The sequence below is a fragment of the Pimephales promelas genome, chromosome 11 (assembly GCF_988280905.1).
Source record: "Pimephales promelas chromosome 11, fPimPro1.hap1.1, whole genome shotgun sequence".
In the NCBI taxonomy this organism is placed as follows: domain Eukaryota; kingdom Metazoa; phylum Chordata; class Actinopteri; order Cypriniformes; family Leuciscidae; genus Pimephales; species Pimephales promelas.
In genome coordinates this window covers 26,787,132-26,809,140 of record NC_142779.1, presented here as the reverse complement: position 1 = coordinate 26,809,140, position 22,009 = coordinate 26,787,132, and the positions used below count along the sequence as shown (strand labels likewise).

Genomic DNA, 22,009 nt, shown 5'->3' with positions numbered 1-22,009 from the left:
TCCTACCACTCCCTTCCGGGATGAGGTGGTGAACCTGCAAGCGTTGCCCCTGGAGGAGGCAGACCCAGCCTTGGCACTGCTCTGTCCACTCCGTGCTTACGTAGACAGAATGCGGTGTTTCAGGACCTCAGACCAGCTCTTTGTCTGTTATGGTGGGAGCTAGAAGGGAAGGGCTCTCTCAAAGCAAAGGTTGTCTCACTGGATAGTGGATATCATCGCTTTGGCTTACCAGCAGCAAGGTCGACCGTGCCCCCTTGGTGTGACAGCCCACTCCACCCGGAGTGTGGCTTCCTGTTGGGCTCTAGCGCATGATGCCTCGCTAGCAGACATCTGTAGAGCTGCAGGCTGGGCGGCACCCAACACATTCGCCAGATTCTATAATCTCAGAGTGGAGCCTGTGTCCCCTCTTGTACTCCCTCACCCGGCCAGTACTGGACCCGCTCAGGTGTCTTCGCTTGCTCGCCATTCCACTCCACGGACTCGATAAATGTGATTATTCCTCAGCTGAGCCTTCTATTGAAGCCCTGAGTTCCTCCAGCACTGTTGATGCTGGCGCCAGTGTCTGTTGCCTGGACGTCGGCTAGGTGCCTCCGTGTGCATGGTTCCTGCTAGTGTGTATTTCCCACTTGACTTTCGCAGGGCACTGGAAGACAGCTGTGAAGGTGGCGTGATTACACAGGGGACCCCCATTCTCCGTCATCCGACGTAACTCGGAGTGACTACGAAAGGGAACGTCTCGGTTACGTATGTAACCCACGTTCCCTGACTAGGGCATGGAGACGTTACGTCTCCCTGCCACTTCCGCTGTACCGCTGGGTAGATGCCTGAGTTCAGTCTCGTCTCCTCAGCGAAGACATACTGTGGTTGCATCCGCTTCCTCCTTTTATACTCACGAGGTGGGGCGGAGATACGCTATGCAAATTCCGCAGACCCATGGTATTTTCTTGCCATTGGCTCGTTTTTAATACTCGAAGAGGATTGGCTTTCTACGCGAAACCCCCTCCGTCATCCGACGTAACGTCTCCGTTGCCTACTCAGGGAACGAGAGTTACATACGTAACCGTGACGTTTTTCATTATAAAAAAAGTTGACGTCTGTACTCGAAAAACACAAAGGATAAGCTTTAGCTACATGTCAGTGACAGGTTGCTGGAGATGAGGGTTTAAAACTCATCTGGCCACTCATCTAAACAATCAACCATTGTGATGATGTACATGTCATCACAGAGATGTCTTTCTGGGGTTGATGATGATTTTGGTTAAAGATTATGAGGGCACGTAAATATTTATAATAAATACTGCAACATTCTAGCCTGACTTCGTCATACTCATATTCAAGAGAGAATATGAGTCTGAAACTCCTCCATTGGGCTTTGATTATGAGGCGTGTCATAACAGAAGCAGGGAAAAAACAAACCCTCTGCACTCAATTGGATAGTCGGTAGACCTACAACCAATCAGAGCAACGCATAAGTCAACTCCTTTGCATAGCGCAGTTTTCAAATACAGAACGTAGCCTAACTTTATTTATTTTAGAAGTCAAATAACGAGTGTTACTTCTTTTACTTACTTCTCCATGAGTGCCACCAAAGGAGAAACCACAACGACCACAGGCTTTTCATTACGTCCCATCTTCTTAACGACCGTCAGAGCCAGCTGATAAGTTACACTTTTCCCGAATCATGTAGGAAGGACGCCAAAAATATCTTTCCGATCGACAAATGCCTTGATTGCAGTTCTCTGTTTGTCTATTAAAATGAATGCGCTGTCGATTTATTTCACAACAGACGCGACAGCAGAATCTATACATCTCAATTCTCCAGCTGCAGTCATCTCTGAGGGAAGACAGTTAAGCTCTCTTTGATAACGTGATGATTACGTCCCTGCAGATCATCTGTCCATCATCGTATAAAGCCCGCCCTGGCAATTTGATTGGCCCATTCATTTTTTGCCTGATCATAATTACTCCTCAATGGATCGAGTCCAGACCGAACTTCCCGACCAAAAAATATTGTGGGCGGAGTTCGGGCTGGCATCCAGGCTAGCAACATTCAATTAAAAAATAAGATTGAAAAATTTTTATTTCATAGTGAATTTAACTCTTTCTTTTGACAGAATTGGACGCCATTACTGACACAAACCTTACCTGCCATTGACAGATCCATGTTCATTGTTATACAGTAGATGGTGCTATTATGCATCTTCTGAAAGAGTACAGAATCTCCAGATCCCAAAAATGCAAAGAAGAAGTAGAAACAAGCGATAGAAGCAGTGCTTATGCACATGTAAGCTAAAGTGATCATCAAACATTAAATGGTATATAAATCAAAATGTTTCAAAGCTGCCTCACTTTACCAAATTAAATATTGAACTCACAAAGATGTAAAGAACTGTTCCAGCTTTGGGGGTGTTGATGGGCTCAATCTACTCAACTTTTGATCATGGTTCTGAATCCGTTTCGCATGTAGTCTTTGACAAAAAAAAAAAAAAAAAAGAAGATTTTTCTGAGATTTTTGTTTAAAATGTTGCTTTTTTATGAAACTTACCTACATTAAAAGTGTTGATTAAAAAAGAATGCATGAATCTAGAATTATTATTTTTATTTAAAGCGAAGGCTCTGTACTTTATTTTGATACATTGTATGACCATAAATGATGGACCTGGCTGGCCACTTAAAAACAAAAATAGCATCAAAACATTTTTTTAAGTTGCTCTAAGGCAATGAGAAATGGAACTAAAGTAAAACTAACCTAATTATGTTTCAGCTAAATTAGAAGAAAGCACTTAACATAGGGCTATAGAAATATACGTACATTATATGATTGTACCATTGCACCAACTTATATATTTAACTTTTTTATATATTTAACTTGTATTATAGAGTATTTGTGCGATCCTCATACTAGGGGTTGTGATGGGCCATGAAGCTAAATGAATTCAGGGCTGAATTTTAGTCCCAGTCCAACCCTGGTAATAATAATCTATTATTTGTGCATGAGGTAAAGGTACCCTCAACACAAAACACTAACTATTGTATGTTCTTTATTGTCTCGTCCTTTACTTTACACCCGGAGGCAAGTTGAAGCCCAATGGGAGTAGTACACTTACTAGAAGAGAGAAACATAATCACAGTAATATATGGGTGTTCCCTATTATGCTGGTATAGGATGTCTCTGGTGCTGAGATGGGTCAATATGCTTTGTACCAGGATGAAAAAAGTGTTGTAACTTGGGCAGAAGAGTCCATACAGAAGGGATTTCACACACCTTCCTAAGTCTGAAAGGGACCCACTTGCTCTGTATCCCAATGTCAGCCTTGTAGGACAACCAGCCATCTGTCAGATATGCTGTAAGTACTGATTTAAATTTTTCATTTTATTTTTCAGGTTTAAATTTCTCATTTTTTTCCTTTACAGTAACAGTGGAAATTGTTGGCTTGTTTCTGTACAAGTACGAAGTGCTTAGTGCTAAATATGTATTTCAGTGAAGTTATCACTCATGATTTATTTCCAGACAAATATGGAATTGAGCAATTTAACCTAATGATACTGTTATGAGTTCTAGATTTACATTCTGATACACAAACTTTTTCTCAATATGAATGTTCTGAATTCTGATAAAATTCTATTTGATATATTGATACGGATAGTCTAGGAAGATTTAAAAAAAATGCTTTTTATATTCTATTATATAACAAATGGTTTCAAAACTGTTTTAATGGTTAATTTTACTTGAAACATTCCAATCTGTAGCTGTGAATGCGCCTTTTGGGCTGTGGTGTTCAGCATTAATGTGATGTCGAGAAGGATGTTCTTTCCAGTAAATTCTTTGTATGTTAGAGACACGTCTTGACGTAATTTGATTCTGACACACAACATAGATTTCTAGAGATACCATCAACCAGACAATGGCTGAATCTGACACGCAGGGAAGTAAATATTCAGCATGTAATATAGTCAGATATCGAGGATTATCATCATCATTTTTCTCATTCAGGGCACCATTCATGTTGACTTCAGTTACCAAACTTAAGCAATTCCAAATTCTTTATCTCACACTATATTTTCTCAATGATACAGTAATTATTTCATATAGAACTCTCCAAACATAATCAAGGCAATAAATTAACTCAATTTTAGGGAACTATGCTATAATCCGAAATACTATAATCTGAAATTTACTTAAAGACAAAGCAGAGATGTTGATCGGTTATTCGAGATGACAAAATATTGGAAATAAATTACTGCTTCTGAAACAGTAGGATGACTTACGTTTCTTTGAGTCTAATAAAGTTCTTTTGATTTGGAATAATTAGGTCCTTTGAGCATATCCATCCATTTTTGTTCTCATGAAATGAGGCTTAGGACAAAGTAACCACATTACCTCTGTTTTTGTTATGGGTACACTTGTTTAACTTGATAGATGTAACTCTATATATGTAAAGATATACACACATATGTAACCAGTAGGAATTCACCTAATTACTTTCACCAGGACGCTGTGAGTCATAGTCAGGGATAAATGTATATATATATATATATATATATATATATATTTGACAAAATAATTTATGGTTTTTGAGTTTCATTTTGTGTGTATCTTTTGCACGGAGCTGAGGTACTAGATTAATCAATTATCATGGACACAATTGAAATTCACCATATGTAGATTTGTGTCATCTGAGGAACATCTTTGGATGAAAAGCAAGTGAAACAAAGACACATAATGGACACTGCACGGTCACAAATGCTCATGAATTATTAACTTAGCAGTGAGTTGAGTCACTGGGGCTGCTAAAACTCCTTTGCTGGGAAATGCATCTGTGTTCACTGTATCTTAATATTTGTTGACCTTCTTTTGCAGGAATCTGCTGCTGGACATTCTGTGCCTGTGTACTGTGTTCAGGTACACAAGTGCAGGTGAGTAACAGTCTAGATCAGAGTCTATGATTGATCAACTCACAGCACAAAATAGAGTCACTTATTTCCAGACTAACCAATCTCTTATCAATTCTGTCTACACAGCTGCAGATCTCAGTGACTGTGCAGCTGCAGGCACTATATGCCACACCAGTGCAGATTGCTTCAAAACACGTGATGAGAGGTTTGTTTGCATGTGCCAAATTGGGTACCGGGGGAATGGAGTGCAGTGTCTGGACATTGATGAATGTACTACTGGTCTACACAGCTGCCATGGAAAAGCAATCTGCAGTAACACTCTGGGCAGTTACACCTGTTCATGTCAAAATGGTTATTTTGGTGATGGTTTCCAATGCCAAGATATTAATGAGTGTCAAACGAATAATGGTGGCTGCCATGTCAATGCGCTTTGCACCAACAGAGATGGAGGAAGGGACTGCAGTTGTAGGTCTGGTTTTAGTGGAAATGGATTTCTGTGCACTGATGTTAATGAGTGCGAAAGACCAGGAATCTGCCACTGGAACGCCACTTGTACAAACAACCCTGGATCCTACGTGTGCACATGCAATACTGGCTACAAAGGCAATGGAAATTATCTCTGCCTAGATATTGATGAGTGTTCAGAGACTCCTGGTGTATGCTCTGCTTTCTATGGTTACAGAGGTTGCAGGAACCTCCCAGGAACCTACATCTGCCTTTGCAACAGTGGCTACCAAAGCAATGGACAGACATGTGAGGACATCAATGAATGTGAAATCAACATCTGCAGCTCATTTGCTGATTGTACAAACTTGCCGGGATCTTTTCGTTGTACCTGTCCTGAAGGATTTGCAGGAAATGGCTTGGCATGCGTGGACATTAATGAGTGTGATAGAAAGAACAACTGTGACCCCAACGCAATATGTACCAATTTGCTAGGAAGCTACGAATGTTCCTGCCGCTTTGGCTTCGTGGGCACGGGTACAAAGTGTACTGACATTAATGAATGTATCACCAGTAACATTTGCCCAGACAATGCTGCATGTGTCAACACAGCAGGTTCATTTTTCTGTGACTGTGGTCAAGGCTACAACTTTAGTCGAAACCAGTGTCTGGATGTAGATGAATGTGCCATAAAGCATTGCAGTCCTTACGCCTCTTGTGAAAACTTACCTGGTTCATTCATCTGCTCATGTCTAGCTGGTTTCGAAGGTGATGGATTAGTATGCAATGATGTGGATGAGTGTGCCATAGAAATGCAGTGCCATGTTAATGCACTCTGTATTAATGTACCGGGAAAATTCAACTGCAGCTGTATGGTGGGATATACAGGGGATGGTGTGTTGCAATGCATAGATGTGAACGAGTGCCTTGTTGATAACGGTGGCTGCAGAAACAGAGCAACATGTGTCAACAGTCAGGGGTCTTTTTCTTGCACTTGCCCCTCAGGCTTTCAAGTAGTCAATCGTACCACCTGCCAGGATATAGATGAATGTCAGCTACCTGAAAAGGTTTGCGGCACCAATGAACAGTGCTCAAACATGGAAGGGTCATATGCATGCCAGTGTAAAGCAGGCTTCAGTCAGATCAGTGATGATTTAGACTGCTCTGATATTGATGAATGTGAAAATCTGAAATCTTGTCACCAGAATGCCACATGCTTGAATTTAGCAGGCTCCTTTTCATGTACCTGCAGACATGGCTTCTCAGGAAATGGAGTCACATGTGAGGATATAAATGAATGTGCAATCGAGGATATGTGCCATCTACATGCCAACTGCTACAATTATCCTGGAGAATTTTTGTGTACATGTCACCAGGGCTTTACGGGAGATGGTTTCACCTGTACAGACGTAAATGAATGTGTCCTTTCCAATTACACTTGCCCAGATATCTCTGTATGTGTGAATTCCCCTGGAGCATATGTCTGTTCTTGTCTGAATGGCACAGTAGCATACAACAACAGTTGTGTCCTCCCTAGTCGTGAATGCGATCCTGCCTGCCATACAAATGGACTTTGTCATCCTTCACCTTCAGGGTATCAGTGTGTGTGTGATGTGGGATTCAAAGGGGATGGACTCATTTGCTCAGACATCGATGAATGTAAAGAAAATGTGTGCCCAAAGAAAGAGACACAGTGTGTCAATAAACCAGGATCCTTTGACTGTGTGTGCAAAGTGGGTTACACTCTTAATGGAACAGAATGCATAGGTATGTGCAATTCACATGTCATTTTTTTAAATAATTAATATTTTCACAAGCCAAGGTCATGGATTCAGTTTTCCAGGAAAAAAACTAATACAATATTTAGCTTGAATGCACATTAAATCATTTTGGATTAAAGTGTCTACCAGATGCCTAAATGTAATATTTCAATCTTCTCTTTTTCTTGTTCCTACCTTATAGATGTGGATGAATGTGAATCTGGAGCCAATAGCTGCAGCAAGTTTGCACAGTGTGTCAACATCATTGGGAGTCACCTGTGCTTCTGTCGCAATGGCTTCACAGGGGATGGAAAAAACTGCTCTGGTAAGTCTTTCTTCCCTTTTCAAAATTAATTTGTGCATTTCTTTGCTTGCTTGAGGACTCTCTTCTCAGTCTTTTAGGGATTTTTTTTTCCTGACCCTGTCCCATTTTGGATGACTTATAGACATTAATGAGTGCCAATCCCAACATGGAGGATGTCATCCAGCTGCCAGATGCACTAACTCCCCTGGTTCCTACAAGTGTACCTGTCCCTTTGGCATGACCGGGTCTGGGTTTGATTGCCAAGATGTGAACGAGTGCAATGAAAACACAACTTTGCCTCATAACTGCAGCCTTCTCGCCATGTGCAACAACACAGAGGGCTCCTACATTTGCAAGTGCATGGATGGATATCAGGGAGATGGGTTTACTTGTGAGGATATGGATGAGTGCTTGCTACCTTCAATCTGCAGGAACAACATGACCTGCCAAAACTTTCCTGGAACATATACCTGCACATGCACCATTGGTGTGGTCTATGATCTGGGTACCTGCGTGAATGAAAATGACTGTAAGAATGTAACGAATGCGTGCAACACCCATGCTGAGTGCAAACACATCCGTGGGTCAAACTATTGCTCCTGCGTTAAAGGATTCCTTGGAAATGGTAGAGATTGCCAGGATATAGATGAATGTTCACAAACAGGAGCTTGCCCAAAGTTGTCCAACTGTTTCAACACAGAAGGGTCCTTTTATTGTGACTGCTGGGAAGGTTACCAGAACAATGGGACACACTGTGAAGACATAAATGAGTGCAGTGTAGGAAACTTTATTTGCCCAGACAACAGCACATGCTACAATAAAGAGGGAGGGTATAATTGTTCATGTAACGATGGCTTCCTCTACCTTAACAACTCTCTCTGTTTAGATGTTGATGAATGTGCCACAGGGAAAGCCCAGTGCCCAAATGCTTCCAACTGCCAAAACACAGTGGGATGGTATTTTTGTGAATGCTGGGATGGGTACACAGGTAATCAGACAGTCTGTGAGGATGTCAATGAATGCCTGAACAATTCTGCATGTTCGGACAACAGTATCTGTGTCAATACTGAAGGTTCGTTTCTGTGCCTTTGTGATGATGGATTCTCCTCTAATGGTAGTACCCAATGTGAGGACATAGATGAGTGCTCACACCCAGAGTTTGGGCCACTCTGCGCTTATGGGACTTGTATTAACACAATTGGCTCATTCCACTGTGTTTGTGATATGGGATTCTGGAGCAATGACACTAGGTGTCTTGACATAGATGAGTGTTCAGGATCAAAGAATGAATCCATATGTCAACCTCACTCTACATGTGTCAACATCCCTGGGTCTTACAAATGTAACTGCAAATTGGGTTTCCTGCTAAACAGAACAGAGTGTCAAGACATTGATGAATGTATGGCAGATGAAAGTCCCTGCACTGCCAACGCTGCATGTGTAAATTCACTAGGGTCTTTCCAGTGTCCATGCAGATCTGGTTTTGAGGCCCAAGGCCCAAAGTGTACAGATATCAATGAATGTCTAAACAGAACTTGTCGCCCCGATCAGGTGTGCATCAATAAACCTGGAACATACCAGTGCTCCTGTCCACTGGGACATCATGAGGAAAATGGTACCTGCATAGACAACAATGAATGTGCAAATAACTCTATCTGCCACCCCTTGGCAAGATGCTGGAATACAGTTGGGTCTTTCACATGCCAGTGTCGCTTAGGTTACGCTGGGAATGGGACATACTGTAAAGACATTGATGAGTGTTCCACATCGTCCTTACGTTGCCACAAGTCAAGCCAATGCATCAATACCCCTGGGTCTTATGTATGTGTATGTGCACCAGGTCTTATTGCATTAGGGTCTTTTTGTGTGGATCTAGATGAATGTCAGTCTAGTAGGGGTGGATGCCATCCTGCTGCTACATGCTACAACTCTGTAGGTGGGTTTCAGTGCAAGTGTGGCAATGGATGGGATGCCTCAGTCAGAAATGGGCAAGGACTGGGTGGATGCATCGACCGGAATGAATGTCTTTCACCTGACGTATGTTATAGCAACAGAACATGCACCAATTTAGTTGGATCTTACAGCTGTGTCTGCTCTACCAGAGATGACTGCCCAGAGCTGCCACAAATGGGTGGGCTACTTTATTACAGTCATGGAAAATAATCTATGTAAAATTATACATCTATATTTTTTACACCTATACTTTATTTCTTATTCTCTCTCTTTGTGTTTTTAATATATAGTATTCAGAAATCACAGGATTAATTTAGTAATTAGAGAAATACTGAAAATAATACTGTTGATGCACTAAATTCACACTCACTTTACATGAAGACTTTTCATATCAGGACACCCTATTAATGCTGCTCCTTTATGTTGGGAGTTACTCTCTTATGGTGACTGCCATTTTGGTATCACATGACCATCCACCTCACATCAAACAAATTTTCCCAACATAGAACTGCACATTCTTATTCAAACTAACCAGTAGTGGCTAGCTGCTCATGCTAAACAGCCAAACCTTGTCCCCTTCGGGTGCATTTTGTATATTTTACAGAAAGTTACCTGTATCCATTTGGAGAGGAAGTGGGTGATGCTGCGTTACCAATTACAGTGGCAGATGGAAATTCGCCATACATAACTCCTCCTGCAGGCTTTCCATTCATGGGCAGACTATATGAGCGGCTGTTTGTAAGCATGCACATTTAACTGTTCACATTTTAAAAGCAATTTAATGGTGAGCAGGCTAATCTGTAATGTCAAAACTAATAAACCATTAATATCTCAGGAAACATTTTGGCTACTTACAGTTAGCCTTACCTCTGTTCACATTTTAAAAGTTAATAGAATCTTGATATAGGCCTATGAACTCCAGTTTTCAGATAACGGCTTGGTGCAGTTCCAATCGGTCAGTGAGAATGAGAAACCGTTGATCCCTGCTCCAATCCCAGGGGGTTTCCGTGGTAATGAGGGTCTTCCCATGTTGGCAGTGTTTTGGGATGATGCTGACCTTACCCTCGGAGATGGAAGACTGCTATACCAGGTTAGCATTGCAATTAATAATGCAAAATGTAGTGGTCTTGCTTCTACTGTGAGGTTTCTTTTTTTAATGATTTTTTAATAAAAAATGTACTATATATTGAAATTCAGTTGAATGGCCTGGTTTTAAAGGTGATTCTCCAGTAAAATAATTACTTTTTCTAACAGGTTTCATAAACATTTCACCTGTCTGCCAGTGGTAGTACAGTCACCCTAAACACAGGTTAAAAGGTGAAAAGAACCACTGTGTTTACACTTTTCAGGAGACTCACTGTGCAAATGGTGTGCATATTGATTCATATGCACGTTAAATTGAGATTACCATTAAAAAAAAGTTTTACTTAAAGGGCACCTATTATGCCCCTTTTTACAAGATGTAATATTGGTCTCTGGTGTCCCTAGAATGTATTTGTGAAGTTTCAGCTCAAAATACCCCACAGTTAATTTATTATAACCATTTGAAAATGTCATTTTGGGGCCTGCTTAAAAATGATCTGTTTCGGAGGTATACGGCTTTAAATGCAAATGAGCTGCATATCCCCGCCCTGCCTTTGGATGAGGGCGTAACTTGATACCTTTGGCAGTCGGTCTAAGCAGAAGGGCTAAGAGAGTCAGAGACGCGCTGTTTTGAATGTCATTCAGCGTACGTTTGAATCGGAATATATAAATAGTACGAAGAGTCTCCGGCAGAATAAACATAAATGAGAATGGACCAGTACGTCTCGGTATGGTTATTTGATACATTTATGTACTTTAGCGTTGTAATCGCGTTCCCTTTGAAATGATGGGCATGTGCAACACACACACAGACACACATAAACACTAATGCTGGCGCAATTTTTTTGAAATTATATACACATACTGTGATAAAGTTTGCAAGTACAAGCAAAATTACATTTATGCGAGGGACGGGGACCTGTGGCGTCGTGTTTACTTGTCATACGGGTGCTTCTGTGGCAAATGTGAGGAGATGGCTAACATACAGAACAACAACATATATGCAGTTTTAATACAATATCTTTAAATATATATATATAAACGTGTGGTTACACACTATACAAACAAGGTTTAAATTATATAGCCTACACAGACATCCTACGACGACAACAACTTTAGACGCATTTGTTGTTGAATTGGCTGACATTGACTGAAAAGACTATTTGCTCAAAAATCATAAAACACACTTACTGTTACTGGATGTGACGGTGGATCGCAAACAGTAGATGACGATCCACAGTTGAGGATTAACTTTTAAGCTACAACAACAGGATTAACCCACGAGTCCACGACAGAACACTTATGTTTCCAAGAGACATTACCGGCTGTCGTCGTTGAAACAATGGAGGATGATGTGTACAGATCACCGAGGGCGGGGTCTAGGCCACAGCCACACTGTCAATCAAACCCCTGTCTCCCTTTCTACGTCACAAAGAGCTGAATCTCAGAACAGCTCGTTCTGAGGCAGTGCATATGATTTATTGAGATTGTAAAAAAAACACTGGGTGGATTTTTATCATTCTAGGGTGGTTTTGCTCACACACTGCCAACACACATTTATGTTCAAACACCATGTAAAAGTGAATTTTCCATAATAGGTGCCCTTTAAGTGAACATTTCCCTATTTTGTAGAAGTACAGCCACATTTTTTTGCAGAAATTACCCTCTTGAAAAATCAATCATGCAGAAATACACTCAACATGAAATCCATTTTGGTCCAGGCTGGTTTACTTCTAAAAGCTGGTATAGTGCTGGTCTAGCTGGTGGCTTGCTTCCAATGCTGGGGACCAGCAACCAGCATGCTCAGTGTTGGGAAGGTTACTTTGAAAATGTAATAGGTTACAGATTACAGATAAATGTAATAAGTAGTGTGACTATTGACAATTACTTTATTAAGGTAATGTAACTGATTACATTTGATTACTTAACTAAATTCCTTACCAATATTTTCAACTGTTAATCATTTTCAAACATTTATATCAGGCAGGGTTAGCCGTACAGTAGTCACACTGATTATTATAAGACTTTCAAATTCCTTCATCTCTTCAATTATCCACAAAATCAGACTTGAGCACCTCTTTACTTTGAGATCGTTCTGAGGTTAAATACAGATATCTGGATACAATTATTTTAAAATTTCCAGCAATTGAACGCATTTGTATCACTCGCCTGGGTGGGACCTCTCTTGTTGTAGACTAAAGCTTTCAGCGGCAATGTGGATTGTTGTGGTGCGCTACATATTCAAACTAGAGAACCAACCAAAAGCATCAGAATAGCATAACCTTTAAATGACAGGAGGCATTGTGCACATCAAAAATAGATGAAGCAACAAATTAATATTATTCAACAAATGCTAGCTTTTTACAGAAAATATTCAGATGTTATCCCCTTTGTAATCATTAACATTTTCATAATTAACTAGACATTTTTTTCTCTGTAACAGATTACAGTTACATTTAATTTTGTTATTAATTTATGTAACTCCATTACATGTGACTAGTTACTCCATTACATGTGACTAGTTACTCCCCAATGCTGCTTATGCTGTTGACTAGCAATGCTGGATTTTTCAGTAGGGTACCATGAAGGAAATCTTGAACATTCTCCTTTTCTGTCCAACAGGAATACAGTCTGCTCAGTATATCTGACATCTACGCTGAGGTAGTATTCAACCGAACAGCACAAGATGTTAGCAGATTTGAGACTCAAAGGGGCAACCCCACCTTTACTCCATCCTGGATATTGAAAATCACATGGGATCACGTTTTGCCTGTGTCCTATCAAAAGCTCAACTTGTCCGAGGTGATTATTATTTTTCTAAGCAATCGGTTGTATTATGTTTGCCTGGAAGATAATAAAATTGGTGAAAAATTCCATAAACTTAAACACGAATTTAAAGTTAAATCATATCTAGACAGTAGAATATCATAGAGACTTGGAAGCAGACACTTTTCACTTAGGCCAAAAAGAAAACACACAGGAGCCAGAACACCCAGGAAACCACACTTAGCAACATTCTGGCAACCAACAACATATGAATTTAAAATGGCATCGGCAAATAAGGGAAATAGAAAGGCATAGTACAGAACATAAAAATGCAAAGTTATTTCAGGCAATAGAGAAAATGGTTATAGTCTCATTTTACACAAAATGAAAGCCACATCCTTTCTCAGTCTCACTAGTTCCTCATTTGGTTACTACCAAAGATGGGCTTGGTGTAGTGTTGCTGTCTCCACCCTAACCCCCACTCTCTGCTCTAGTTTGTATTGTTAGCCAAATCAAGAGTTTTTGCAATGACTATGGCTCTGTTTACACCTGGTATTAAGATGCGTTTTGGTCGATCAGATCACAAGTAAGAGGCAGACACTCACCTGGTGCTTTAATCTGTTTCTTTTGTCCACTTTCACCATTTTTGTCCAGATTTTTTTTTTTTTTTTTTTTTTGAGGGAGGGTCTATGGGCAGGTAAATGTATGGGCTTTTCAGATCTTTCAATCTAATGGACAAAAATAAGCTTGCACAATTTACACATGAACGTGTCCGGAGACTACGTAAAAACATACAGAGAGTAGCAGCTTTCATTTATGTTCTGACAGCTGCAAGACCAAGCCAAATATGGTGCATGTTAGAAATCAGGTATGGTGACAGAACATTATGCTTGGTACGTTTTTCAAATTTTGGTCTTCGTCCAACAAAGTCTAAATCCCATCTGGCTTCCATGCTACTCACCATTATGCATACAATAAGTCAGTAGGGGGAGAGTAGGCGGACTTTTGCGGCAGTTCGAACACATTCGACCACATGAGCATTTACACTACGTATGTAAACAGCTCTTAAAAGCTCATCTTAGTAATAAACTTCCTAATGTCATTCGCAGACCAACACCTTCCAGAGCATTCTGACCACAGATGGACTACGTTCATTTGCTGTGCTCCGTTACAGTGACATGAACTGGGGTCCAGGACAGAGAACCGATCATAACGCTCTTATTGGCTACACTGACGGCAAGAATAACTTCCATAATGAGATTCCAAAGCAACCGAACAACCTGTTCGGCCCAGAAGGGCGCTATCGTCCCCAGACTGTCATTGGTAACACAGGCAAACTGGGGCAGCTGGTGTATGACCTGGCAGGATCTAATGAAATCCGTTCAGATCCTCAGAGGCAATGCCAGATATGGGCCTTCAACGAGCCAGATCCTAAAGAATGGGCATTTGGACTGGCATCATGTCCCTGTACCCGTGTTCAGGCACAGGAGGATTTGGCCTTTGGCCCTGAGACTCTACCATCAGAACAGATGGCACATGTGAGGGATCTGAGAGCTCTTAGGTGGGGTGGCAGCAGGAGCCGTGTCTTTCAGTCCATCCTCTTTAATAAACAAAAGGCAGGAAAGAGATGTGTGTATGATCCAGAGGGCCCCCTGCTGGCTGGATACAGTGAACGGTTCTTTACTGAGGACAAGACACAACAACATATAGGTAAGACATTCCAGATATATTTTTCTTTTATGAAGTTTTTAAAGGCATTTTAAGTTAAGTTTTACATGTCAAATTAGGGACTTACCTGATTTCTTTCTATTGATTTGATTTGTTTGATGCTATCTTTGTTTCTAGACAAGGATCTATTACCCTTCCAGTGGTGCTGTGTTCAATCCCCTATGTGTAATATTTACTTGGCAAAGAGACCACTAGATCGGTGCCAAGGGTATAGCTGGGACAGCATTGACAGCAGTATACCTGGGAACAGGGGAACACCAGGGATTGGTAAGGGCTTTTGGCCTCGCTAGCTCCCTTATGTATGACTACCAGCGGTGTATGTGATTTTATTAGGGATCCTCACAAAATTATGTAAAGCATCAAGAAATCTGGGCCCATATCCATAAAGATTCTAAGAATCCTCTCAGAAAACTCTTAATTTAGTTTAAAAACGTTACGAAGGAGTCTTAATAGCGATTTGGTACTGTTCTGAGGGCAAATCTTAGAAAGGAAAAGACAAAATATTTCATCTTAGTGAGGTGGTAGGATTGACCCCGTTGCTATGTATGACACAATATTTTGAAGACTGTGATTGGTTGGTTGTCCAAGAAGGAAAAAAGGACTGATTTTAAGTATAGGGTCTATTATAAGCCTTCACTTCGAAATTAAATGCGTAAATTTTCCTATTTGACTGTTCTCTCTCTCCCTCCCTCCCTCTCTCTCTCTCTCTCTCTCTCTCTCTCTCTCTCTCTCTCTCTCTCTCTCCCTCCCTCTCTCTCTCTCTCTCTCTCTCTCTCTCACACACACACACGCACACACTATATATGTGTATATAAATAATTTTTAGACTTATTTACCATGCTGTTAATTTCATATATGGTATTTGATTGTCTTAAATTGATAAAAACTGTTCCACTCTTTCCAATTGCACTGATTGCTGGCATGTCTATTTAAAGCCACAATATGTATTTTATTAAAAATAGCAAAAATAACTGTGTCTATGTTATATATTTCTATTAGATGTGTACTTACATTATCCCGACAGTTTCCACCAACTTTAAAATACGGAGAAATGTATAGTTTAATTCGAAGACACGGGACGTTTTCTTTATTTCCGTTTCGTCGCCCGTCTATGGCGTCAAATAACCTTTGACTCCTCTATTTTCTCTAACTTCTCTAACCGCCAATAAAGCAAAGAAAATGACGAAGAAAAAAAAGTTGTACGTATTTTCATGTGTGTAAATCACGTGCCCGCTCACGAGCGCTCACTCTTAACAGACACACTGTCCCCGGTGCTGCTCGCGCTGTCACAGAATGTTCATAAAGCGCTCCCCGTTCACAGTAACCGGGTCGTCTCATTCAAATCAGTCAGCTGTTGCTGTCAGCGAGCCGCGCACATTGAATACTCATATGAGTAAGGCTGCGAATGTAAATAAGTTACGTGCCCGCTCCAGCGCGCTCATGCTTACTAAATAAACGCCTCACCTCCGGCGCCGCGCACTCACTACATTCCCTTTAGCCTTAGCACATAGTGGATGCATAACGCAAACCCAGTCAAATGTTTGACTGTGTCTTATGCGCTTTATAATCCGGTGCGCCCTATATATAAAAAATGTTCTAAATAGTTCATTCATTGAAGGGGCGTAATATAAATATTTATATTCGTCTGTATTATAGTTATGGACCACGATTACGCTTTGCCTGCACGTTCTGCTGCTACAGCCAGCTCAGTAAAGCTCAAACGTACGGGTGAAAAATATGATCCGAGAAGGGTTTGGGACAGGAGAAGCATAACACAGGTAAACATTGTTGCATTTAAAGCTTCTTGACAAGCTAAATCTACAGAGAGATGCTGTATCCGTATATTTTGTGAAACGATGATGTCATGTCATGAGCTGAGCTGGTTGTCATTGACAGCGACAACAACTCCCGTGAGCCCACGCTCTTTCGCGACGTCATCAAATTACGTCTTTTGTTATTATTTTAAATGAGTGACCCCTGGTGGCCAAAAATTGCATACTGTACGTTTAAGTGTTGGTTTGAATGTTGGTTTTACTCACTGTCATCCATTGTCTGCAACACATTTCGTCTCCCTCTTCATCTTTCTGCCATTTTCCCCTCTGCTAAAGACACTCTCAAGCCTCTTAAAAGTCCTCGCCCGAACTCCTAACAACTTTGACCTTAAGACCTCTTTTAAGGGTTAAGATACTTTTTGAATTACTTTTTCTTTCATTTTAAGAGTAAACGCCCACATTTCTAAGAATTTTCTTAGAATTTTGTCACTCTTTGCATTAAGATTATTTATGAATACAGGCCCTGATATTGAATTATTATAGGGCATTTTAAAATTATTTTCAAATTGTAGAGGCACAACACTGAAACTAGATCTGAGTTTGACAGACTTAAACAATGTACAGTAAGTAGTTTAGGAGGTAAAAAAAAATCAAACCCTAAGAAAAAGCTAAAATCAATTATTTTAAATTCTATATTAATTTTGAGATTTGTAAAAGATTATATTTAAAAGTTCGACTATTTTTTTAATACTTCCCAGATAACTACTGAAAAAGTTTATTAACAATCTAGTAACTACTATTAACTAAAAGAAATTCTTATTAACGAATTAGTAAGTAATAGCTCACGGATGAAAGTGTTAATACTTACTTAAAGTGTTACTAGATTGTTAATAAACTTTTTCAGTAGTTCTCTGGGAAGTATTAAAAAAATAGTAGTTATTGATTACTTAATAGTGAACTACCACTTTCGTCTGTGCGCTATTACTTATTGGTTCGTTAATCAGAGTTTCTTGTTAGTTAATAATAGTTACTAGATTGTTAATATTGTGTTACTCATTAGTTCTTGTGTAGTTATTCATTAACGAAGGAACCGTATTCTAAAGTGTTACATAAAAGTGTTATAAAACTTATAATGTTAACTTTTTGTTAGATTACAACAAAGTTAATCTAAATGTAAAAGGGCAAATGAGCATGCTTAACCTACATTTTATGCAGCATTAATTATCATAAATTCCATAATCGATCCATTGAATTTTCTTTGTCCCATTTGTTAATTTTTACAATCCCAACGACTAATGATTGATTTATTTAATATAAAAAATAATTAATCTGAAGCTGATTTGAAGTTGACAAGGAAGTTGCTTGTCTGTTCCACTCTCTGCTTTCATCCAGGCATGGTATACGGAAGTCTTCACTTTATCACCTTTGACGGAAGTGAGTATACCTTCAAAGCCTTGGGTGAGTACGTCATAGTTCGACTCTCCACGAGCACGGGATCAAACATCTTCACCCTGCAGGGACAAACAGCTGTTCTAGTGGTCAACGGGCAGCCCAAAACTGTGCCTGCTCTGGTACGATTAGCCGCCTTCTTTCAGGGTGCTGGAAAGGTGAGTTTGAAACATGAAAGATGTAAAATACATGCATAAAATTAATGTACCACAATTTAGAGATTGTAAATTGATTTCTTGTAAGGTGGAGTGGCGATGTGCTGAATCGGGAAATGGTCTTAAGGTCTTGGTCAATGATGTGATCATTCCTGTGTCTGTTGGTAAGAACAAATTTAAAGGTTTTCAAATGGCGAAGAAATAACACCGCCATCCTTCTATTTACAATACTAGTCAAAAAGTTAAAAAACCTCCTTCATTATGACTGTTTTTCATATTTTATCATTTTTAAGTCATCATGCCTATAAAATAACACAAAAAGACATACTATATGCATCATGGGATGCTTTAAAAAATAGTTTCCATCCTTCCAAACTCTTTCCTCAATGTTTTTTTTTTTCACTGTTAGGTACAACTTATCCATTAAAGGTGCAATGTGTAACATTTTTTAGTACCTATTAAAGGGGTGATGAACTGAGAAATCAAATTTTCCTTGAGCTTTTGACATCTAAGAGATCATCATATTATAAAACTATCCTGTAAGTTTTAGAACTGAAAATGTCCTTGTTAGTCCAATAAAAGCTTTTATTGACACCAGCCTCTGCAAACAACTCGTTTTTAAAAATGGGGAACTATGACGACAAAGAGGATAAAACACCACCCCCGCAGAAGTAGATCAACTCCTACTTCAACACGGCCAGTTTAGCCCCGCCCACCGATTCTCGCATTACACGCAATCACGCATAGCTAAATAACATATACTGTATGCCTACCTCGTGATGACAAACCGGATCGATCTACCGAGCAACACAGAATATTGTGCAGTGCCTGGTTGTGAAAGACGACAGTCTTTGCATAAGCTTCCTCTTGATTCCAATAGGACTGCATGGATAAACTTTATTTTTAATGACAATCCAGCGGATGAGGTAAAACATCGTCGTCTGTTCGCTTCATTTCACTGAGGATTGTCCTGTAAACAAGACTGGATTTGCAGACCGATTAAGAGTAAAGAACGGTGCTGTGCCGTCTATATTGGATCTGACAGGAATTGTGCAACACACAGACTTTGGGTCGAATCATTCCGGTTGCCATTTTACAACATTGGACGTTTCAAAACAATACAAGTGCATCGACGAGGTAAGTTGAAACTCATTATAATATGCAAAACTGTTATCCACTCACAGCAGTGGGCGTTTACTTCCAAGTCTTTAGTGTGAGACGCCCATAAAAATCCAGCGTTTTTCAGCTAGGCTCAAAACTAGGGTACAAAATAGCCTATTACTTATTCATTTTGATGTTTTTGAATGCAAAAACCAAGCGAACGTCATAAGTTGACCTCAGACAACAATATAATAAAATTTAAAAAGCCAGTTCATGACCCCTTTAATAGAAATGCAATATGACATCCATAACTATGTTTTCAGTGGTGTATAAAGAACTTACTTACACTCTAAAAACTGCAGGGCTGTTTCAACCCAACTTGGGTCAAATATGGACAAACCCAGCCATTGGGTTAAAAAATTTTTTATATAACAGTTTTTAACCCAACGTTTGGGTTTGTCCATATTTTACTCAAAATTGGGTTGAAACAACCCAGCATTTTTAGTGTAATTAACCGTAATGTTTTTATTACCTTAGAATGAGACATTTATACTGTATCTACTTAATCGTGGGCACCCCCTTCTATGAAGGTCATATTGTGAGTCATGTTTCTACCGTAGCCGACAGCAAACACACAGCGCTACAGAGCGCGTTTCGTCTCTACCTTGAAAGAGAAGTAGCAGAAAGCTAGCCATAAACACAGTGAGTAGTGACTTTTCCCTTGTCAGTGGTGTAAAATAGGTAGTGGGACTGTTTCATGTAACTTTTCGCTGTTTTATGGCTTTGCTATGTGGGGATAAATGTGCTGGTAGCGTTTATGAGACAGCTGATTAGTACTCTTGTCATTGACCATAAAACAGTAATGTTACAGGAATCACCAACCCTTCGATTGCCGTCGACAAGTTGATCTTGGAAGCATTTTAAGTTTATCGTGAAGAGCAAAAAAAGCCTATTGTGTGTCGTAAATGGTGTAGGGGATGCGGAGGCGCGCGCACTGTTACGATCATGTCATTTTTGCCGCATGCACCTTTGGGCTCATGTGGATGAGTTTAAACTAGGCTTTAACCAGTTCAGCCACAGTAACAGCTCATATTAGCCATCTAAACTTTTAGAAATAAATATATAGTTGCATAGTTTCATGTGGTTCTTCTCCCTCGCTGTATTATGGGTTTGCTATGTGGGGAGAAATGTGCTGGTTACATGTGTGTAAAATCAGCTGATTACTATTATTATTATATATTAAGACCCTTGATCCTCACCTGACTATGGCTTTGTAAACTTTATCCATGATGTGGTTTATAATGGACTATGGTACAGAAACAGTGACAATGTTACACACTCTTGTCTAACTCTGGCTATTCTCTGCTGTCTCAGACAAATGACATGCTTGTCCCGTTTTAGCCACCGTAGCCTTTGAAAGGGAGGGGTGAGCAGTGGGCTGAGTGCAACTCGCAACCCAACCGCCAGATATCGCTAAAAATACACACTACACCTTTAAAGTCTTAGTTTTACAAATTCTTACAGTAAACACACAATTTAGATTCAAGTTCAAGGAAAAATAAACCCTGTCAATTGTGTCCACACAAGTGTGTGAGTGTGACTAGTTCTGTCTAAAACCTGATAACAGATAACAAGACTAAATGGAAAGGTGTCTCAACATCTTGATTACGTCCGAACTCGCATGCTTTCATACTTCTGCATTAATGCATGTAATATGAATTTAATCCAGACGTACTACATTCACAATGGTGTCAGGTTGTCATGCGCGCTACCAATGTCAGATGCATTACCTCACTTATAGTAAAGTGTCCATTATTCACACTTCAGAATCTTGCCCGAAGTAGCAGGTCATATATCGCCTACTGTTTTATGAATACTGTGAATGTTTGGACATTCTTTTCACAAACTGTTTTTCACCTACTACGTATATTATGCAGTTGTTGTTTTAGTTTTAACCTATCGCCCACTGCTGTTCTGACAGGTGTGATACATGTAGAGGACCAAGGCTTTGCAGTGCGCTGTACCTCTACGAGTCGCTGCGCAGTGGTGTATGGCGAGGGCCTGTACGTGGTGGTGTGGAGAGGCGATGCTGGGAGGCTGAGCGCTCTGGTGGAGGTTCCTCAGAGGTTCTACAACCGTACACTGGGTTTGCTGGGCCACTGGAGCTCCAACAGGACAGATGACTTCCTGCTTTCCAATGGCCGGCTGGTGCCTTCTCTAAATAACAACATCCCCTCTGAACAGAGTCTGCTTCCCTTTGGACTATCATGTATGTGTACTCTTCAGCTGGATTCAGTATTTGTGAGAAAACATGAAATATTGTAGAAACTGCAAACTCGATAAAAAATGTACAACTAATATGTGTTTACCAGTACTGAACTGGCATTCATATGGGGTTCATTTTGTGCAATAATTAAACAAATAAATCCAGCATTTTGCAAACAAACTCGATCTGCTCTGCAAAGGAAAACTTGAAACTCACTTGTTTCCTCAACTGTAGTCAAAGGCAAGCACGCGTTTCAAATCAGTGCTTCTTCCGGGAGACTAGCACTAAATTAATGCCCTAGTTTAGCGTCATCAACTGTTTTAGAAGAGGAT

At 40.1% G+C, this 22,009-nt stretch overlaps 1 protein-coding gene across 1 annotated transcript in view; it reads left to right on the top strand.

Annotated features, from left to right (window-relative positions):
- The window catches only part of LOC120464043 (uncharacterized), a 36,428-nt gene that overhangs the window by 1,385 nt on the left and 13,034 nt on the right, over positions 1 to 22,009 (top strand). Inside the window, exons 2-13 of the mRNA XM_089117416.1 lie at positions 4,862 to 4,917; positions 5,023 to 7,107; positions 7,303 to 7,425; positions 7,547 to 9,535; positions 9,962 to 10,095; positions 10,280 to 10,447; positions 13,063 to 13,242; positions 14,316 to 14,916; positions 15,052 to 15,201; positions 18,099 to 18,313; positions 18,399 to 18,474; positions 21,393 to 21,680. Of these exons, the coding sequence (XP_088973542.1) occupies positions 4,862 to 4,917; positions 5,023 to 7,107; positions 7,303 to 7,425; positions 7,547 to 9,535; positions 9,962 to 10,095; positions 10,280 to 10,447; positions 13,063 to 13,242; positions 14,316 to 14,916; positions 15,052 to 15,201; positions 18,099 to 18,313; positions 18,399 to 18,474; positions 21,393 to 21,680 (6,065 nt within the window). The remainder of the gene's footprint in view (positions 1 to 4,861; positions 4,918 to 5,022; positions 7,108 to 7,302; positions 7,426 to 7,546; positions 9,536 to 9,961; positions 10,096 to 10,279; positions 10,448 to 13,062; positions 13,243 to 14,315; positions 14,917 to 15,051; positions 15,202 to 18,098; positions 18,314 to 18,398; positions 18,475 to 21,392; positions 21,681 to 22,009) is intronic.